We start from the raw sequence: 22,338 nt of genomic DNA, 5'->3' as shown, positions 1-22,338 counted from the left end.
CAGGCATGGTTCACCTGACACCTTTTGACTAGTGAGATAAACAGGCATGGTTCACCTGACACCTTTTGACTAGTGAGATAAACAGGCATGGTTCACCTGACACCTTTTGACTAGTGAGATAAACAGGCATGGTTCACTTGACACCTTTAGACTAGTGAGATAAACAGGCATGGTTCACCTGACACCTTTTGACTAGTGAGATAAACAGGCATGGTTCACCTGACACCTTTAGACTAGTGAGATAAACAGGCATGGTTCACCTGACACATTTAGACTAGTGAGATAAACAGGCATGGTTCACTTGACACCTTTAGACTAGTGAGATAAACGGGCATGGTTCACCTGACACCTTTTGACTAGTGAGATAAACAGGCATGGTTCACTTGACACCTTTTGACTAGTGAGATAAACAGGCATGGTTCACTTGACACCTTTAGACCAGTGAGATAAACAGGCATGGTTCACCTGACACCTTTAGACTAGTGAGATAAACAGGCATGGTTCACCTGACACCTTTAGACTAGTGAGATAAACAGGCATGGTCCACTTGACACCTTTAGACTAGTGAGATAAACAGGCATGGTTCACTTGACACCTTTAGACTAGTGAGATAAACAGGCATGGTTCACTTGACACCTTTAGACCAGTGAGATAAACAGGCATGGTTCACTTGACACCTTTAGACTAATGAGATAAACAGGCATGGTTCACTTGACACATTTAGACTAGTGAGATAAACAGGCATGGTTCACTTGACACCTTTAGACTAGTGAGATAAACAGGCATGGTTCACCTGACACCTTTTGACTAGTGAGATAAACAGGCATGGTTCACTTGACATCTTTAGACTAGGGAGATAAACAGGTATGGTTCACCTGACACCTTTTGACTAGTGAGATAAACAGGCATGGTTCACTTGACACCTTTATACTAGTGAGATAAACAGGCATGGTTCACTTCATGCATCTAAGACAAGTGCAAGCAAACAGTAGTATATATATTTTTAAGTAGCTAAAATGCTTTGTCAGTGTGAGGGGTAATCTCCTTGCAAATGGTGTTTCCTGGCCCATTTAATAGGCGGGTTTAAGGAAGGGGAGGAGGTTGCCTGGGTCTATATGTAGGACATGATGTAGTGTCTACCTTGTAGTCTCTTGCAGTGTCTGGCACCCCTCCGTATTCTCCTGTAAGCTGATTCTTCACTTTGTTTGGTGTGTCGTTCTCGATGTTGATCGCACTGGTAGAACAAACAACATGTGCAAATCAAACATAGCAGGTCATTCTAGGCTTCCTTCCCATCATTTTTAATTTCAAACTACAGTGTAATAGATGCAGGGCTAGGATTTATCTTACCCAATGAACATGTTATACTATACTTCTCAGTAACAGATGTAGGGCTAGGATTTATCTTACCCAATGAACATGTTATACTATACTACTCAGTGATAGATGTAGGGATAGGATTTATCTAACCCAATGAACATGTTATACTATGAATTACGGTACGATGGCCCCAGAGTACCTCCGCCCCATCATAGTTGAGTCGATTGCCCCACTCAGAAAACGATCGCCCAACATTAGAAATGTTTGTCTTGGAAGAAAGAAAGTCATGCAGAAGCGAATATTCTCGACCACGGTAGTTATTTTTATCAAGCAACGGCGAATTTCTATGTTTACTTTTCGATAACAGTACGTTGTATTTTCGTCATTTGAAGCAAGAAAGTCTTGCAAAAGCGAATATTCTCACCCACAGTAGTTATTTTGATCAAACAACTGCGAATTTCAATGTTAACTTTTCGATAACAGTACACTGTATTTTTGCCTCATTATCATAGTTTATATGGGTCTGTTGATTTGGATACGAGCCCTAAATGACACAATTTCGCCAAAGCAACAATAATATTCTTGTACGCGGTAGCAGAATACAGTAATAGATGTAGGGCTAGGATATATCTTACCCAATGAACATGTTGTTTGAGATGTTGTCCAAGTGACCTCTGTACTTCAGCCACGGCCCAGCAGCACTGAAAGCACATCATGACAGGAATAACCGTCATGCGCGATGCAGGTGGGCGTGTTTTAGAGTGGGAGGTAAATTGCCTCCTTACCACATTAAAAGGTCAGGTAGGATTCCAGGATAAACGTATTCTTTTTCTTTCTTACTTCCATTCATTATCATAACTTCATAAGAATATAGATTACCTAAATAGCTTTGGGGGGATTAATTTTGATTTGAAAGTAGTATATCTAATGGATGATCCAAAATATTCCTGATTGGAAGGAGTTTCCTCAAATTGTAGTGTTTTTTTTTTTTTGGTGGATAAAAAAAGTGAGCTTGATTTCCATGTTGGTGAAAAAGGTATACTGCGTAACCTAAAGAACAAAAACTATTTATAATCTGTCTTTTCTTACCTGATGTGATCTGTGGTGCACTTGCCCTTAACCTAGAGAAGAAGATGGTAAGGTGATGTTTGGGAAGAAAATACAGGATGAAACTTTTTCTATCTACATTCCCATAATCATAATCACACATAATTAGAGACCTAATGAAGCAACAATGACAATGCCACATTGGAAAATTAATTAGAGGCCTTTTTCTATGATGAAGTGAACAAACAATAGTCTTCACAATACAAACCTTATGTCTGTTGGTCTGCCAAGAACGAAAAGTTTGCATTTTTGGCAGACCAACAGACAAACCACATTTATTGAGTTCACAGGATTTTAGGGCAAAGATGTTTCATCTCAACTACCTTTGTTTGAAAAGTCAAGGTCTTAGGATTATTTTTGCTGTGGTTGCTTAATTTTGCTGCTATTCCTAATACGAACCTTGATGAGGACGGTCATGTCATCCAAGTCCTTGCCATCCCAAACGTCAAAGGGAGAAAGAAGCTGAAGACGTTGGCTAAAAGACAAACCATGGTTAAGCAAGCATACCTTGTGGAAGAAAGGAAACGGGTACAGTGAAAGGCAAAGAGATAAAAGCAGACTTTACCCATGACTGCATCCACAGGCTGAATTGCTTTGAGTTTACAATTATTATTATTATTATTTACATTACTATTAAAGGTGAACTGTGTTGCCACTTGCTACCATGTACTATGCCCTGTTTGTTACATGGCAAAGTACAGCTCTGGAGATGAACCCTGCCTTCTTCAGTGGTTGTTTAAGGTCGAAAAAGTACAGCCTGATGTAGAGAGCTGGGTGTTAACACCACTCAAGAAATCCCAAATTAGCTTGTAATCTTGCATATTCATGTACCACAAACGTTTTCTCTATCAACCTAGCAATTACGAGGGCTGGTGACATTACTCTACAACATCGGCATACCTGTTGGGGTCTACATCGACACTGACACCAGATGATTCAGAGGGCGGAGCCTGTCAAATAATGTGATAATTTGCATAAATAAACAAGCTAGATCCTTTCCATAAAATTCCTTTTAGAATTGGGTCATTTCTATTATAACACTTGGGTGAAGTAAAAAAAACATATATATTGCTTTGTTATACACTTCTTTTCCTAACTTTCTTAAAACAAGTGAGTGCCCTTTTAACTGACCTGTGGTTTACTGTATGGAAAAGATGCTGGTGCATTTTGGACCACCATTAGAGTGGGACCCCCTAAGGAGCATAAAATCCCCTAAGGAACAGCAGAATCGAAAGAATCTTCGAATACCCCCTAAGGGATAGCAGTGTTGGTAAATTGTATCCCCTACAAAAATAGGAGAGTTCTTCTCCCCTACCACCCACCCCACCCCCGCCTCCAGGATACTATACTATACAACAAAAAACTATCTCACCTGGTAGGTGTCCTCTCCAGGATACTATACTATACAACAAAAAACTATCTCACCTGGTAGGTGTCCTCTCCAGGATCGAATCCCTAAAAAAAAAAAAAAAAAGCTTAGCAAAATAAATCTACAAGCAATATCTGCCTTGAATCAAAGAAGAGTGATTCGCAGTTCTAATTGTAGAAAACCAGGTTTGTAAGTTTGGATTTGATATTACACTCACCTTAACATTAGCTGTGATAATTGGAGTACTTTTCTTAATTAAACCAAGCAACATTACCTTGTGCTCTTGTTTAAGTGCTAGCCAGGCTATATTTCTATAAAAGAGGGAGGGGGCTCAAAAGAGAGGGAAGCTTATGTGATTTTTTTGTTCTTGAGGGGGTGGGGTATTGGAGAGAGGCTTTAAAGAGACTGGGGAGCTCAAAAGAGCTTTTACTGTATAACCATCACAGTAGGTACCTGGGAAGGGAGCTCATCTCCATATGGACTGTCCAACTTGAATGGTTTCCCTGAAAACATTATCAGAATAATAACTTAACCTCAAGTGGAACCCTGTTAAGCGAAAAGGGAAACAAAAGCAGATATCACAAGAAGTTAGAGTCATCCAATAATACAGTACAACACAATTAATGTAACATCTAGGAACTCAAAGCTAGCTAGAGTTAGAGTTATCAGTAAATTTGTGTTAACAGGGTCCACTGTATTAGGGATACTATGTCAGGGAAAGTGGGGTTATTACAGTGCTACAGTATCAATCATGGAAGCTTGTGTACCATCTTTTCCAGTCAGGGTATCTGTCTCAGGGTTGAAGGCCAGGTTACCAGCAATTGATAGTGCTGTCACAATCTGTGTAAGGAAAAAGGTAGTCAGATAGAGCTGTCAAAATATGTGTAAGGAAAAAGGTAGTCAGATAGAGCTGTCACAATCTGGATATGGAAAAAGGTAGTCGGAATATTTGAAGTTATAGTTAAGGGGGTCATATGATATTAGGAATTGACAAGGTAATCTAAGTCAAAAGAGTTGGATAAGTTTTGTTTATGTCATGTGTTGTAGGGTATTTTTTTCATTTTTTATTTAGTTTGTGGATTTTCTTTTTATAACATTTCTTTTTAGAAGTCTGAGAGGGATTGAATTACTATAGGACCACCATAGGAAAGAGGACTGGAAAACAATTGTCTAGAAAACTGATCCCAGCAGAGTAATTATTAGAGAAACATTCAAACCAGGTATTGAGGAGAAAGTAATGGGCAGATTCTTTAACTCATTTGCAGTGATTGTCATTAGTCCCCCAGTCTAGAGTATGTATCATAGATGCTGCATACTTTTCTCCCTCTTTTATGTCTCTGCTTCAGCTTCAGTCATATTATCAACAGATTCAGAAAAATTTGGAATTCAGAATCTAAACCTTGTGGTGGCAAAAAGCAGGTTTAGTGTGTAGCATAATAGCTTAACTAGTCGTTTTCATAACCTCTATACAAAAATCATCTCTATAAAAAAACATAAAACAAGCAAGGACATTGGTACCCACCTCAGGAGAAGCTACAAAAGCATGCGTCTCAGGATTGGCATCATTACGACCAGTAAAATTCCTGTTATATGAGGTGACGATGGTGTTCTTCTCGCCCTTCTTGATGTCCTGTCTGTTCCACTGTCCGATACACGGTCCACATGCATTGGCCAAAACAGTGCCGCCAAACTCCCTCAGGGTGGCAGCCTAAAGGGGATTGTAGCATAAGAGGATTGAATGAAGAATAAGGTACAGGCTTGGTACATTTTGAAAGGAGCACAAATAGCCTTACAGGGGTGGGTTCAGTTGAGTTGGCTATAGTTCTTCTTTATACCCACTCGGATCTATGTAGTACTTACTATTCTGTCTCTCTCGATGGTAGCCCTACCCTTATTGGCTATAGTTCTTCTTTATACCCACTTGGATCTATGTAGTACTTACTATTCTGTCTCTCTCGATGGTAGCCCTACCCTTATTGGCTATAGTTCTTCTTTATACCCACTTGGATCTATGTAGTACTTACTATTCTGTCTCTCCCGATGGTAGCCCTACCCTTATTGGCTCTAGTTCTTCTTTATACCCACTTGGATCTATGTAGTACTTACTATTCTGTCTCTCTCGATGGTAGCCCTTCCCTATTGGTTATAGTTCTTCTTTATACCCACTCGGATCTATGTAGTACTTACTATTCTGTCTCTCTCGATGGTAGCCCTTCCCTTATTGGCTATAGTTCTTCTTTATACCCACTTGGATCTATGTAGTACTTACTATTCTGTCTCTCTCGATGGTAGCCCTACCCTTATTGGTTATAGTTCTTCTTTATACCCACTCGGATCTATGTAGTACTTACTATTCTGTCTCTCTCGATGGTAGCCCTTCCCTTATTGGTTATAGTTCTTCTTTATACCCACTCGGATCTATGTAGTACTTACTATTCTGTCTCTCTCGATGGTAGCCCTTCCCTTATTGGCTATAGTTCTTCTTTATACCCACTCGGATCTATGTAGTACTTACTATTCTGTCTCTCTCGATGGTAGCCCTACCCTTATTGGCTATAGTTCTTCTTTATACCCACTCGGATCTATGTAGTACTTACTATTCTGTCTCTCTCGATGGTAGCCCTTCCCTTATTGGCTCTAGTACTTCTTTATACCCACTTGGATCTATGTAGTACTTACTATTCTGTCTCTCTCGATGGTAGCCCTACCCTTATTGGCTCTAGTACTTCTTTATACCCACTCGGATCTATGTAGTACTTACTATTCTGTCTCTCTCGATGGTAGCCCTACCCTTATTGGCTATAGTTCTTCTTTATACCCACTTGGATCTATGTAGTACTTACTATTCTGTCTCTCTCGATGGTAGCCCTTCCCTTATTGGCTCTAGTACTTCTTTATACCCACTTGGATCTATGTAGTACTTACTATTCTGTCTCTCTCGATGGTAGCCCTTCCCTTATTGGCTATAGTTCTTCTTTATACCCACTCGGATCTATGTAGTACTTACTATTCTGTCTCTCTCGATGGTAGCCCTTCCCTTATTGGCTCTAGTACTTCTTTATACCCACTTGGATCTATGTAGTACTTACTATTCTGTCTCTCTCGATGGTAGCCCTACCCTTATTGGCTATAGTTCTTCTTTATACCCACTCGGATCTATGTAGTACTTACTATTCTGTCTCTCTCGATGGTAGCCCTACCCTTATTGGCTATAGTTCTTCTTTATACCCACTTGGATCTATGTAGTACTTACTATTCTGTCTCTCTCGATGGTAGCCCTTCCCTTATTGGCTCTAGTACTTCTTTATACCCACTTGGATCTATGTAGTACTTACTATTCTGTCTCTCTCGATGGTAGCCCTTCCCTTATTGGCTCTAGTTCTTCTTTATACCCACTCGGATCTATGTAGTACTTACTATTCTGTCTCTCTCGATGGTAGCCCTTCCCTTATTGGCTCTAGTACTTCTTTATACCCACTCGGATCTATGTAGTACTTACTATTCTGTCTCTCTCGATGGTAGCCCTTCCCTTATTGGCTCTAGTACTTCTTTATACCCACTTGGATCTATGTAGTACTTACTATTCTGTCTCTCTCGATGGTAGCCCTTCCCTTATTGGCTCTAGTACTTCTTTATACCCACTTGGATTTATGTAGTACTTACTATTCTGTCTCTCTCGATGGTAGCCCTACCCTTATTGGTTATAGTTCTTCTTTATACCCACTTGGATCTATGTAGTACTTACTATTCTGTCTCTCTCGATGGTAGCCCTTCCCTTATTGGCTATAGTTCTTCTTTATACCCACTCGGATCTATGTAGTACTTACTATTCTGTCTCTCTCGATGGTAGCCCTTCCCTTATTGGCTCTAGTACTTCTTTATACCCACTTGGATCTATGTAGTACTTACTATTCTGTCTCTCTCGATGGTAGCCCTACCCTTATTGGCTCTAGTACTTCTTTATACCCACTCGGATCTATGTAGTACTTACTATTCTGTCTCTCTCGATGGTAGCCCTTCCCTTATTGGCTATAGTTCTTCTTTATACCCACTTGGATCTATGTAGTACTTACTATTCTGTCTCTCTCGATGGTAGCCCTACCCTTATTGGCTCTAGTACTTCTTTATACCCACTCGGATCTATGTAGTACTTACTATTCTGTCTCTCTCGATGGTAGCCCTTCCCTTATTGGCTATAGTTCTTCTTTATACCCACTTGGATCTATGTAGTACTTACTATTCTGTCTCTCTCGATGGTAGCCCTACCCTTATTGGCTCTAGTACTTCTTTATACCCACTTGGATCTATGTAGTACTTACTATTCTGTCTCTCTCGATGGTAGCCCTACCCTTATTGGCTCTAGTACCTCTTTATACCCACTCGGATCTATGTAGTACTTACTATTCTGTCTCTCTCGATGGTAGCCCTTCCCTTATTGGCTATAGTTCTTCTTTATACCCACTTGGATCTATGTAGTACTTACTATTCTGTCTCTCTCGATGGTAGCCCTTCCCTTATTGGCTATAGTTCTTCTTTATACCCACTCGGATCTATGTAGTACTTACTATTCTGTCTCTCTCGATGGTAGCCCTTCCCTTATTGGCTATAGTTCTTCTTTATACCCACTTGGATCTATGTAGTACTTACTATTCTGTCTCTCTCGATGGTAGCCCTTCCCTTATTGGCTCTAGTACCTCTTTATACCCACTCGGATCTATGTAGTACTTACTATTCTGTCTCTCTCGATGGTAGCCCTTCCCTTATTGGCTATAGTTCTTCTTTATACCCACTTGGATCTATGTAGTACTTACTATTCTGTCTCTCTCGATGGTAGCCCTTCCCTTATTGGCTATAGTTCTTCTTTATACCCACTCGGATCTATGTAGTACTTACTATTCTGTCTCTCTCGATGGTAGCCCTTCCCTTATTGGCTATAGTTCTTCTTTATACCCACTCGGATCTATGTAGTACTTACTATTCTGTCTCTCTCGATGGTAGCCCTACCCTTATTGGCTATAGTTCTTCTTTATACCCACTCGGATCTATGTAGTACTTACTATTCTGTCTCTCTCGATGGTAGCCCTTCCCTTATTGGCTCTAGTACTTCTTTATACCCACTCGGATCTATGTAGTACTTACTATTCTGTCTCTCTCGATGGTAGCCCTTCCCTTATTGGCTCTAGTACTTCTTTATACCCACTTGGATCTATGTAGTACTTACTATTCTGTCTCTCTCAATGGTAGCCCTACCCTTATTGGCTATAGTTCTTCTTTATACCCACTTGGATCTATGTAGTACTTACTATTCTGTCTCTCTCGATGGTAGCCCTTCCCTTATTGGCTATAGTTCTTCTTTATACCCACTTGGATCTATGTAGTACTTACTATTCTGTCTCTCTCGATGGTAGCCCTTCCCTTATTGGCTCTAGTACTTCTTTATACCCACTCGGATCTATGTAGTACTTACTATTCTGTCTCTCTCGATGGTAGCCCTTCCCTTATTGGCTCTAGTACTTCTTTATACCCACTTGGATCTATGTAGTACTTACTATTCTGTCTCTCTCAATGGTAGCCCTACCCTTATTAGCTATAGTTCTTCTTTATACCCACTTGGATCTATGTAGTACTTACTATTCTGTCTCTCTCGATGGTAGCCCTTCCCTTATTGGCTATAGTTCTTCTTTATACCCACTTGGATCTATGTAGTACTTACTATTCTGTCTCTCTCGATGGTAGCCCTTCCCTTATTGGCTATAGTTCTTCTTTATACCCACTCGGATCTATGTAGTACTTACTATTCTGTCTCTCTCGATGGTAGCCCTACCCTTATTGGCTCTAGTACTTCTTTATACCCACTCGGATCTATGTAGTACTTACTATTCTGTCTCTCTCGATGGTAGCCCTTCCCTTATTGGCTATAGTTCTTCTTTATACCCACTTGGATCTATGTAGTACTTACTATTCTGTCTCTCTCGATGGTAGCCCTTCCCTTATTGGCTATAGTTCTTCTTTATACCCACTCGGATCTATGTAGTACTTACTATTCTGTCTCTCTCGATGGTAGCCCTACCCTTATTGGCTATAGTTCTTCTTTATACCCACTCGGATCTATGTAGTACTTACTATTCTGTCTCTCTCGATGGTAGCCCTTCCCTTATTGGCTCTAGTACTTCTTTATACCCACTCGGATCTATGTAGTACTTACTATTCTGTCTCTCTCGATGGTAGCCCTTCCCTTATTGGCTCTAGTACTTCTTTATACCCACTTGGATCTATGTAGTACTTACTATTCTGTCTCTCTCGATGGTAGCCCTACCCTTATTGGCTATAGTTCTTCTTTATACCCACTTGGATCTATGTAGTACTTACTATTCTGTCTCTCTCGATGGTAGCCCTTCCCTTATTGGCTATAGTTCTTCTTTATACCCACTTGGATCTATGTAGTACTTACTATTCTGTCTCTCTCGATGGTAGCCCTACCCTTATTGGCTATAGTTCTTCTTTATACCCACTCGGATCTATGTAGTACTTACTATTCTGTCTCTCTCAATGGTAGCCCTTCCCTTATTGGTTATAGTTCTTCTTTATACCCACTTGGATCTATGTAGTACTTACTATTCTGTCTCTCTCGATGGTAGCCCTTCCCTATTGGCTATAGTTCTTCTTTATACCCACTTGGATCTATGTAGTACTTACTATTATGTCTCTCTCGATGGTAGCCCTTCCCTTATTGGCTATAGTTCTTCTTTATACCCACTTGGATCTATGTAGTACTTACTATTCTGTCTCTCTCGATGGTAGCCCTTCCCTTATTGGTTATAGTTCTTCTTTATACCCACTCGGATCTATGTAGTACTTACTATTCTGTCTCTCTCGATGGTAGCCCTACCCTTATTGGCTATAGTTCTTCTTTATACCCACTCGGATCTATGTAGTACTTACTATTATGTCTCTCTCGATGGTAGCCCTACCCTTATTGGCTATAGTTCTTCTTTATACCCACTCGGATCTATGTAGTACTTACTGTACTATTCTGTCTCTCTCGATGGTAGCCCTTCCCTATTGGCTATAGTTCTTCTTTATACCCACTTGGATCTATGTAGTACTTACTATTATGTCTCTCTCGATGGTAGCCCTTCCCTTATTGGCTATAGTTCTTCTTTATACCCACTTGGATCTATGTAGTACTTACTATTCTGTCTCTCTCGATGGTAGCCCTTCCCTTATTGGTTATAGTTCTTCTTAATACCCACTTGGATCTATGTAGTACTTACTATTCTGTCTCTCTCGATGGTAGCCCTTCCCTTATTGGTTATAGTTCTTCTTTATACCCACTCGGATCTATGTAGTACTTACTGTACTATTCTGTCTCTCTCGATGGTAGCCCTTCCCTATTGGCTATAGTTCTTCTTTATACCCACTTGGATCTATGTAGTACTTACTATTCTGTCTCTCTCGATGGTAGCCCTTCCCTTATTGGTTATAGTTCTTCTTTATACCCACTCGGATCTATGTAGTACTTACTATTCTGTCTCTCTCGATGGTAGCCCTACCCTTATTGGCTATAGTTCTTCTTTATACCCACTCGGATCTATGTAGTACTTACTATTCTGTCTCTCTCGATGGTAGCCCTACCCTTATTGGCTATAGTTCTTCTTTATACCCACTTGGATCTATGTAGTACTTACTATTCTGTCTCTCTCGATGGTAGCCCTTCCCTTATTGGTTATAGTTCTTCTTTATACCCACTCGGATCTATGTAGTACTTACTATTCTGTCTCTCTCGATGGTAGCCCTTCCCTTATTGGTTATAGTTCTTCTTTATACCCACTCGGATCTATGTAGTACTTACTATTCTGTCTCTCTCGATGGTAGCCCTACCCTTATTGGCTATAGTTCTTCTTTATACCCACTCGGATCTATGTAGTACTTACTATTCTGTCTCTCCCGATGGTAGCCCTTCCCTTATTGGCTCTAGTTCTTCTTTATACCCACTCGGATCTATGTAGTACTTACTATTCTGTCTCTCTCGATGGTAGCCCTTCCCTTATTGGCTCTAGTACTTCTTTATACCCACTCGGATCTATGTAGTACTTACTATTATGTCTCTCTCGATGGTAGCCCTACCCTTATTGGCTCTAGTACTTCTTTATACCCACTCGGATCTATGTAGTACTTACTATTCTGTCTCTCTCGATGGTAGCCCTACCCTTATTGGCTCTAGTACTTCTTTATACCCACTCGGATCTATGTAGTACTTACTATTCTGTCTCTCTCGATGGTAGCCCTACCCTTATTGGCTCTAGTACCTCTTTATACCCACTCGGATCTATGTAGTACTTACTATTATGTCTCTCTCGATGGTAGCCCTACCCTTATTGGCTATAGTTCTTCTTTATACCCACTTGGATCTATGTAGTACTTACTATTCTGTCTCTCTCGATGGTAGCCCTTCCCTTATTGGTTATAGTTCTTCTTTATACCCACTCGGATCTATGTAGTACTTACTGTACTATTCTGTCTCTCTCGATGGTAGCCCTTCCCTATTGGCTATAGTTCTTCTTTATACCCACTTGGATCTATGTAGTACTTACTATTATGTCTCTCTCGATGGTAGCCCTTCCCTTATTGGCTATAGTTCTTCTTTATACCCACTTGGATCTATGTAGTACTTACTATTCTGTCTCTCTCGATGGTAGCCCTTCCCTTATTGGTTATAGTTCTTCTTTATACCCACTCGGATCTATGTAGTACTTACTATTCTGTCTCTCTCGATGGTAGCCCTACCCTTATTGGCTATAGTTCTTCTTTATACCCACTCCGATCTATGTAGTACTTACTATTCTGTCTCTCTCGATGGTAGCCCTACCCTTATTGGCTATAGTTCTTCTTTATACCCACTCGGATCTATGTAGTACTTACTATTCTGTCTCTCTCGATGGTAGCCCTTCCCTATTGGTTATAGTACTTCTTTATACCCACTCGGATCTATGTAGTACTTACTATTCTGTCTCTCTCGATGGTAGCCCTTCCCTTATTGGCTCTAGTTCTTCTTTATACCCACTCGGATCTATGTAGTACTTACTATTCTGTCTCTCCCGATGGTAGCCCTTCCCTTATTGGCTATAGTTCTTCTTTATACCCACTCGGATCTATGTAGTACTTACTATTCTGTCTCTCTCGATGGTAGCCCTTCCCTTATTGGCTATAGTTCTTCTTTATACCCACTTGGATCTATGTAGTACTTACTGTACTATTCTGTCTCTCTCAATGGTAGCCCTTCCCTTATTGGCTCTAGTTCTTCTTTATACCCACTCGGATCTATGTAGTACTTACTATTCTGTCTCTCTCGATGGTAGCCCTTCCCTTATTGGCTATAGTTCTTCTTTATACCCACTTGGATCTATGTAGTACTTACTATTCTGTCTCTCTCGATGGTAGCCCTTCCCTTATTGGCTCTAGTTCTTCTTTATACCCACTCGGATCTATGTAGTACTTACTATTCTGTCTCTCTCGATGGTAGCCCTACCCTTATTGGCTCTAGTACTTCTTTATACCCACTCGGATCTATGTAGTACTTACTATTCTGTCTCTCTCGATGGTAGCCCTTCCCTTATTGGCTATAGTTCTTCTTTATACCCACTCGGATCTATGTAGTACTTACTATTCTGTCTCTCTCGATGGTAGCCCTTCCCTTATTGGCTATAGTTCTTCTTTATACCCACTCGGATCTATGTAGTACTTACTATTCTGTCTCTCTCGATGGTAGCCCTACCCTTATTGGCTCTAGTACTTCTTTATACCCACTTGGATCTATGTAGTACTTACTATTCTGTCTCTCTCGATGGTAGCCCTACCCTTATTGGCTATAGTTCTTCTTTATACCCACTCGGATCTATGTAGTACTTACTATTCTGTCTCTCTCGATGGTAGCCCTTCCCTTATTGGCTATAGTTCTTCTTTATACCCACTTGGATCTATGTAGTACTTACTGTACTATTCTGTCTCTCTCAATGGTAGCCCTTCCCTTATTGGCTCTAGTTCTTCTTTATACCCACTCGGATCTATGTAGTACTTACTATTCTGTCTCTCTCGATGGTAGCCCTTCCCTTATTGGCTATAGTTCTTCTTTATACCCACTTGGATCTATGTAGTACTTACTATTCTGTCTCTCTCGATGGTAGCCCTTCCCTTATTGGCTCTAGTTCTTCTTTATACCCACTCGGATCTATGTAGTACTTACTATTCTGTCTCTCTCAATGGTAGCCCTTCCCTTATTGGCTCTAGTACTTCTTTATACCCACTTGGATCTATGTAGTACTTACTATTCTGTCTCTCTCGATGGTAGCCCTTCCCTTATTGGCTCTAGTACTTCTTTATACCCACTCGGATCTATGTAGTACTTACTATTCTGTCTCTCTCGATGGTAGCCCTACCCTTATTGGCTCTAGTACTTCTTTATACCCACTCGGATCTATGTAGTACTTACTATTCTGTCTCTCTCGATGGTAGCCCTTCCCTTATTGGCTCTAGTACTTCTTTATACCCACTCGGATCTATGTAGTACTTACTATTCTGTCTCTCTCGATGGTAGCCCTTCCCTTATTGGCTATAGTTCTTCTTTATACCCACTTGGATCTATGTAGTACTTACTGTACTATTCTGTCTCTCTCAATGGTAGCCCTTCCCTTATTGGCTCTAGTTCTTCTTTATACCCACTCGGATCTATGTAGTACTTACTATTCTGTCTCTCTCGATGGTAGCCCTTCCCTTATTGGCTATAGTTCTTCTTTATACCCACTTGGATCTATGTAGTACTTACTATTCTGTCTCTCTCGATGGTAGCCCTTCCCTTATTGGCTCTAGTTCTTCTTTATACCCACTCGGATCTATGTAGTACTTACTATTCTGTCTCTCTCGATGGTAGCCCTTCCCTTATTGGCTATAGTTCTTCTTTATACCCACTTGGATCTATGTAGTACTTACTATTCTGTCTCTCTCGATGGTAGCCCTTCCCTTATTGGCTATAGTTCTTCTTTATACCCACTTGGATCTATGTAGTACTTACTGTACTATTCTGTCTCTCTCAATGGTAGCCCTTCCCTTATTGGCTCTAGTTCTTCTTTATACCCACTCGGATCTATGTAGTACTTACTATTCTGTCTCTCTCGATGGTAGCCCTTCCCTTATTGGCTATAGTTCTTCTTTATACCCACTTGGATCTATGTAGTACTTACTATTCTGTCTCTCTCAATGGTAGCCCTACCCTTATTGGTTATAGTTCTTCTTTATACCCACTTGGATCTATGTAGTACTTACTATTCCGTCTCTCTCGATGGTAGCCCTTCCCTTATTGGCTCTAGTTCTTCTTTATACCCACTTGGATCTATGTAGTACTTACTATTCTGTCTCTCTCGATGGTAGCCCTTCCCTTATTGGCTCTAGTACTTCTTTATACCCACTCGGATCTATGTAGTACTTACTATTCTGTCTCTCTCGATGGTAGCCCTTCCCTTATTGGCTCTAGTACTTCTTTATACCCACTCGGATCTATGTAGTACTTACTATTCTGTCTCTCTCGATGGTAGCCCTTCCCTTATTGGCTATAGTTCTTCTTTATACCCACTCGGATCTATGTAGTACTTACTATTCTGTCTCTCTCGATGGTAGCCCTTCCCTTATTGGCTCTAGTACTTCTTTATACCCACTCGGATCTATGTAGTACTTACTATTCTGTCTCTCTCGATGGTAGCCCTTCCCTTATTGGCTATAGTTCTTCTTTATACCCACTTGGATCTATGTAGTACTTACTATTCTGTCTCTCTCGATGGTAGCCCTTCCCTTATTGGCTCTAGTACTTCTTTATACCCACTCGGATCTATGTAGTACTTACTATTATGTCTCTCTCGATGGTAGCCCTTCCCTTATTGGCTATAGTTCTTCTTTATACCCACTTGGATCTATGTAGTACTTACTATTCTGTCTCTCTCGATGGTAGCCCTTCCCTTATTGGCTATAGTTCTTCTTTATACCCACTTGGATCTATGTAGTACTTACTGTACTATTCTGTCTCTCTCAATGGTAGCCCTTCCCTTATTGGCTATAGTTCTTCTTTATACCCACTTGGATCTATGTAGTACTTACTATTCTGTCTCTCTCGATGGTAGCCCTACCCTTATTGGCTATAGTTCTTCTTTATACCCACTTGGATCTATGTAGTACTTACTATTCTGTCTCTCTCGATGGTAGCCCTTCCCTTATTGGCTATAGTTCTTCTTTATACCCACTTGGATCTATGTAGTACTTACTATTCTGTCTCTCTCGATGGTAGCCCTTCCCTTATTGGTTATAGTTCTTCTTTATACCCACTCGGATCTATGTAGTACTTACTATTCTGTCTCTCTCGATGGTAGCCCTTCCCTTATTGGCTATAGTTCTTCTTTATACCCACTCGGATCTATGTAGTACTTACTATTCTGTCTCTCTCGATGGTAGCCCTACCCTTATTGGTTATAGTTCTTCTTTATACCCACTTGGATCTATGTAGTACTTACTATTCTGTCTCTCTCGATGGTAGCCCTACCCTTATTGGTTATAGTTCTTCTTTATACCCACTTGGATCTATGTAGTACTTACTATTCTGTCTCTCTCGATGGTAGCCCTTCCCTTATTTGCTCAAGTTCTTCTTTATACCCTCTTGGAACTATGATAGCCCTACCCTTATTGATCTAGCACTTCTTTATTCCCTCTGTGATTTATGTAGTACTTACTATTCCATCTCTCTCAATGGTAGCCCTGATCTGCTCAGAACCAGGAGTGACAGTAAAGATGGACCTGTACACAAAAAGTCAAGTAAGGGCAAATCAAACGCAATACAGTAAAAGCACACCTATTCCAGTTACACACTCTCACATCCCAGGGCAGCCAACAGTTTTTAGAGGGATACCAATAACCATTAAAGCCATACCGAAATGTCTCAAGATTCAGATAAACCCCTGTACCTTGATTTGACTCCATGTTTCATAGCCTGCTCGGCGATACTTGCAGCCCTCGTCATGTCCTCATAGCTGCTATTTGTGCAGCTCCCTATTAAACCTAAACAAAATAACAAAGATCTCAACTTGAGCTCCTTATCAACTGTGCAGCAGTATTGATTAAACAATGTTAGATGTTGCGCTATACAGTAGTCCTACGATAAGTGGGGTAAATATATTTACTATTCTTCAATTAGAAAAATTCAGGGTATTGTACCAGGAAAATGTAGTTAAAGTCTAAGGCTTTCCTTTTGGTGATTGTTGTGTTGTGCCACCACTTAAATATGTTATTAGAAGCTGTTTTAATTGGTTTTAAATGCTCTAAATGGGAATGAGAGGGCCCAAAAGCATTCATAGACCAGGGGGCATGGTGGGACTTGAAAAAAGGGGTCTGATCCTTTATACCCTTTCTCTGTAAGTACTGGTAATCAAAGACACCTTAGGACCCTCTGTCAAATTTCCTATACTCTCTCAAACTTACCAACTTTGACATCTAAAGGCCAGCCCTGTTGCTTGGCTGTCTGTCCCAGTTTGGAGATAGGATGAGCCAGATCTGGAGTAAAGGGTCCATTCACATGCGGCTCCAGCTCATTCAGGTTAATCTCAATAACTTGGTCATAATCTGCCCCTTCATCAGAACTCAGAAGATGTTTGTACTGGTTGGCCAGCTCAGCGACTTTGCTGCGCTCTGTTGCACGTAGGTATGCCTCCATGCGGTGGTTGTAGGGGAAGATGGAGGTGGTGGCACCAATCTCAGCACCCATGTTACAAATAGTGCCCATTCCTAGAAAAAACAAAGGGGTATTTACATACACCCATGTTACAAATAGTGCCCATTCCTAGAAAAAAACAAAGGGGTATTTACATACACCCATGTTACAAATAATACCCATTCCTATAAAAAACAAAGGGGTATTTACATATGTACACCCACGCTACAAATAGTACCCATTCCAAGAAAAAACAAAGGGGTATTTACATACACCCATGCTACAAATAGTGCCCATTCCTAGAAAAAGGCAAAGGGGTATTTACATACACCCATGTTACAAATAGTACCCATTCCTAGAAAAAGGCAAAGGGGTATTTACATACACCCATGTTACAAATAGTGCCCATTCCTAGAAAAAAAAAACAAAGGGGTATTTACATACACCCATGTTACAAATAGTGCCCATTCCTAGAAGAAAAACAAAGGGGTATTTACATACACCCATGTTACAAATAATACCCATTCCTATAAAAAACAAAGGGGTATTTACATATGTACAACCACGCTACAAATAGTACCCATTCCAAGAAAAAACAAAGGGGTATTTACATACACCCATGCTACAAATAGTGCCCATTCCTAGAAAAAGGCAAAGGGGTATTTACATACACCCATGTTACAAATAGTTCCCATTCCTAGAAAAAGGCAAAGGGGTATTTACATACACCCATGTTACAAATAGTGCCCATTCCTAGAAAAAAAAACAAAGGGGTATTTACATACACCCATGTTACAAATAGTACCCATTCCTAGAAAAAAAACAAAGGGGTATTTACATACACCCATGTTACAAATAGTACCCATTCCTAGAAAAAACAAAGGGGTATTTACATACACCCATGCTACAAATAGTACAGATTCCTAGAAAAAGGCAAAGGGGTATTTACATACACCCATGTTACAAATAGTGCCCATTCCTAGAAAAAGGCAAAGGGGTATTTACATACACCCATGTTACAAATAGTACCCATTCCTAGAAAAAGGCAAAGGGGTATTTACATACACCCATGTTACAGCTTTTAAGTGTCTGCTTCAAATTAGTGCCCCCAAAGTGCAAAGTATTTAAAAAGTGGAATTGTTATTTTATTATTGAAATGATGATTTAGCTTGATTCTTTAAAATCCAATACTTGAAATACGTGACAGTTATTTACGCAGAGAATACTTTTATCAAAATTTAAAAATACAGTAAGTGCCCTGTTTCAGATAAGCACCCGCTTCAATTTAGCACCCCCTAACGCTAACATGGTGCAAAAATTGGCATACCTGTACATGAAATGGAGTCGACTCCAGGGCCAAAGTATTCTACAATGGCACCAGTACCACCCTTGACAGTTAGGATTCCAGCAACCTTCAGGATCACATCTGGTGTCGGGAAGGAGAGCAATCAGTAACAAGGAAAAACAGCAAAGAGGACACAGTTAAATAAGACCTTACCCTTAGGAGAAGTCCAGCCTTTCAGTTCACCAGTCAGCTTGACCCCAATCACCTATCAATTCAATTATAGCTGATAAATTTGGGAGATGGCGCATCTCATTGCTGAACATTTGTATTTTCACATGAAACATCGAAATGCGAGCCATTTTGCCATTTTGGACGAGGTGCAGAGAGACTGGGTCGAGTAAATTCCAACATGGGGGAAGTATAAATGATTTTTTCGGGCAAGTTTTTGGGCTTATTTTCTTACAAAAACATGATGAGAAAATAAAAGATATTCTTCGTTTGGAATATTTTTACTATGTTATTTTTAAGCGATTTTGTGTTTAGGTGTTTCTCACCTACAATAGGATCGCCGCATTTTCTTATTGATTTCTGAATTTTATCACACTGAGAACAATGGGTTCTGTGTATAATGCGCACCCCGTCTTTCAAGGTCATTTTGGGAGTAGAACAGTGTGCATTATACGGCGGTAAATACGGTATTGAAATAAGTTTTAACAACAGAACATCTATCAGTAGTGGCACTACTGTTTGGCCAAGTTTACATACATACCTTAGGGCACTTCAGTTCCCTAACAACATAACATCTATCAGTAGTGGCACTACTGTTTGGCCAAGTTTACATACATACCTTAGGGCACTTCAGTTCCCTAACAACAGAACATCTATCAGTAGTGGCACTACTGTTTGGCCAAGTTTACATACATACCTTAGGGCACTTCAGTTCCCTAACAACAGAACATCTATCAGTAGTGGCACTACTGTTTGGCCAAGTTTACATACATACCTTAGGGCACTTCAGTTCCCTAACAACAGAACATCTATCAGTAGTGGCACTACAGTTTGGCCAAGTTTACATACATACCTTAGGGCACTTCAGTTCCCTAACAACATAACATCTATCAGTAGTGGCACTACTGTTTGGCCAAGTTTACATACATACCTTAGGGCACTTCAGTTCCCTAACAACAGAACATCTATCAGTAGTGGCACTACTGTTTGGCCAAGTTTACATACATACCTTAGGGCACTTCAGTTCCCATGGCATATTGGCCATGACGTCAACAGCATCAGCCCCGCCCACCCCAACACAGACTCCGCCCAGCCCACCTATATGGAAAATAATCAAACTTCATTCAGCAAAATAGGTAAATGTTTCACTTGTAGACAGTCAGGGATCATGGTTACCAATGGTTGGACTACTATGTCCTAAAAACAGCGGCTAATAAAAGCTCAATAATCTCCAATGAAATATTTTGTGAAAAATAGTCATTAACCTATTTCAAATGGTTTGTTTTCTCTTTTTTCTTCAATAATAACTAATTTTTCAGCTGTAGATGGTTCGGAGACCTGTGTTATATAAATAACAGAACCACGATAAATATGCACGATAAATAAAAAAACAAGCTTTTAGTGCTTAAATAACCAGCCTTTTCAACAGTCAAGGTCCTTTCTTTCATGTTGTACATATATCAGAGGGAAGCCAATTTCACTTTTTGCGCCATAATGGCAACATGAACTTTGTGGCCAATGTGGAATATATGTATCTGGTATAGAGAGGAGATTTTTGTTTTGTTTTGTCTTTTCACTGGAAAGCTATTTACCTAACAACACTTCAGGTTATTTGTGGTATTAGCACTTGTATGTAAGTGCTTTAATGTTGATGCTAAGTATTCTATCGCCTGCTGTAAGGCTCACCTCCGTTCAGGGTGTGTAAGGCTCACCTCCGTTCGGGGTGTGGCTGTCTGTGCCGATCAACATCACACCAGGGAATGCATAGTTCTCAAGGACAATCTGGTGAATAATACCACTTCCAGGTTTCCAGAAACCAACTCCATACTTAGCAGAGGCCGTGGCCAGGAAGTTGTAGACTTCTTTATTGATGTCCTTGGCTTTGGCGAGATCCTGACTGCCACCGTCTTTGGCTTCAATCAGATGGTCGCAGTGGATAGTGGAAGGGACAGCGACCTAGGACGGAATGGAGAGGTCAATAATCAGGGAAATACTGTAACATGTGTAGGGGCATTTTCCTCCACTTTTTTTGTTCCAAAAGTATAAGGAAATGACCAGTAGGGTTGTGGCTGTGACCCCCCCCCCCAAGTATTCTAAATGTCTCTGTGCCTCCCCGAAGTATTTAAATGCCTGTTGCTGTCCTACAGGGGTAGCAACCTGATACCAAGATCATTCTATTACAGACTACCGAGGCTATCTTCACTTTATGAAAAGTTAGTCAATAAGGACACAAGAAACAACATATCCAATTGGCATTAAACTTTATTAGCCAATCAGTGTTGCAGAGGAATGCTTCAGTGTGTGTCGGAACAGAAATTAATCATCCTAGTTTGAAGTCTGTGTCAATAAAACTTGTGGTTCCAGGTATCTAATTGGCTTCTGCTAGCCTTTCTGAAGCTATCTTTCTAAAGACATTGTCTTAGTGGTAACCACTAACACAAACCTTCAACCTAAAGTAGTATGATGATCTCATAAAGACATTATCCCTACAAGAGAATTTCTTTGAGAATTTCTTTCTTTATAAGCTAGCAAGAAAGACTTGTTTCGCAAGCATGCAATACACATACTATTACTCTGGTCAGGCATAAAAACATAAACCTTGGGAAGCACATGTGGCCTAGTGGTAAGCAAACTGGCCTCTCACTGCTGTAGTTCAAGTTTGGTACAGCTTAGGGCGCGTTTTTTACTTGTGATTCCGGAATGAGAATAATTAGAATAGAAAAAGTGTGCATTTGTTTATCCAGCGTTCCCATTCCAGAATGGAATGAAGGCCAAATGATAGGAAAAAAACGCCCTTAGATATCTTTTCCTGAACCTGGAGGATGATGAGACATGGATATGACTCAATTGGGAAACAATCATTATAATTATTACATAACCCTCAACCTGAAGTTTGAAAGCACATGTCTACCTTAGGCAATCCACTAGAAATAAACTGCAGCATAGCCATCTGAGCAGTAGCGTCCTGCATAGCTACACGGTCTGGGCGGAGCTTCAAGTAGGACTCCCCTCGCTTGATTTCTTGGTTATGGGGGTCATCCAGATGTGAGTAGACAATTTTCTCAGCTAGGGATAACGGCCGGTTTAGTCTGGATCACAAAGACATCTCATTGAAATATAGCAAGGGAAAATTCAGGATTTCTTAGAGGGCAAGAATGTCATACAACATGAGGCGTACATTTTTTATTGAATTATAACTCAAATGAGATGAGTACCCCCTTCTCCGTGGGTCCCCCACCCCCCCCCCCTACCCCCCTCCCTTTCAATTGAACAGATTAGGATCTA

General features: G+C 40.4%; 1 protein-coding gene across 4 annotated transcripts in view; it reads right to left on the bottom strand.

Moving 5' to 3' along the window:
• The window catches only part of LOC5520250 (aconitate hydratase, mitochondrial-like), a 31,352-nt gene that overhangs the window by 7,319 nt on the left and 1,695 nt on the right, over positions 1–22,338 (bottom strand). For 2 of the 4 annotated variants that reach the window (XM_048719343.1, XM_048719340.1), the window contains exons 4-20: positions 21,965–22,142; positions 20,766–21,009; positions 20,063–20,151; positions 19,039–19,090; positions 18,868–18,966; positions 17,312–17,614; positions 16,798–16,891; positions 16,567–16,630; positions 5,319–5,504; positions 4,564–4,636; positions 4,250–4,299; positions 3,853–3,882; positions 3,328–3,377; positions 2,827–2,902; positions 2,410–2,441; positions 1,956–2,021; positions 1,141–1,234 (exon numbers count right to left, since the gene is read on the bottom strand). In XM_048719343.1, the coding sequence (XP_048575300.1) occupies positions 1,141–1,234; positions 1,956–2,021; positions 2,410–2,441; positions 2,827–2,902; positions 3,328–3,377; positions 3,853–3,882; positions 4,250–4,299; positions 4,564–4,636; positions 5,319–5,504; positions 16,567–16,630; positions 16,798–16,891; positions 17,312–17,614; positions 18,868–18,966; positions 19,039–19,090; positions 20,063–20,151; positions 20,766–21,009; positions 21,965–22,142 (1,780 nt within the window). Of the gene's footprint in view, positions 1–459; positions 562–643; positions 767–1,140; positions 1,235–1,955; positions 2,022–2,409; positions 2,442–2,826; positions 2,903–3,327; positions 3,378–3,852; positions 3,883–4,249; positions 4,300–4,563; positions 4,637–5,318; positions 5,505–16,566; positions 16,631–16,797; positions 16,892–17,311; positions 17,615–18,867; positions 18,967–19,038; positions 19,091–20,062; positions 20,152–20,765; positions 21,010–21,964; positions 22,143–22,338 lie in introns of those variants that run through there. The other 2 variants (XM_048719341.1, XM_048719342.1) reach the window with 2 other exon arrangements.

The sequence above is a fragment of the Nematostella vectensis genome, chromosome 12, assembly GCF_932526225.1.
Source record: "Nematostella vectensis chromosome 12, jaNemVect1.1, whole genome shotgun sequence".
Taxonomy (NCBI): domain Eukaryota; kingdom Metazoa; phylum Cnidaria; class Anthozoa; order Actiniaria; family Edwardsiidae; genus Nematostella; species Nematostella vectensis.
This window is presented reverse-complemented; position numbering and strand designations above follow the sequence as displayed.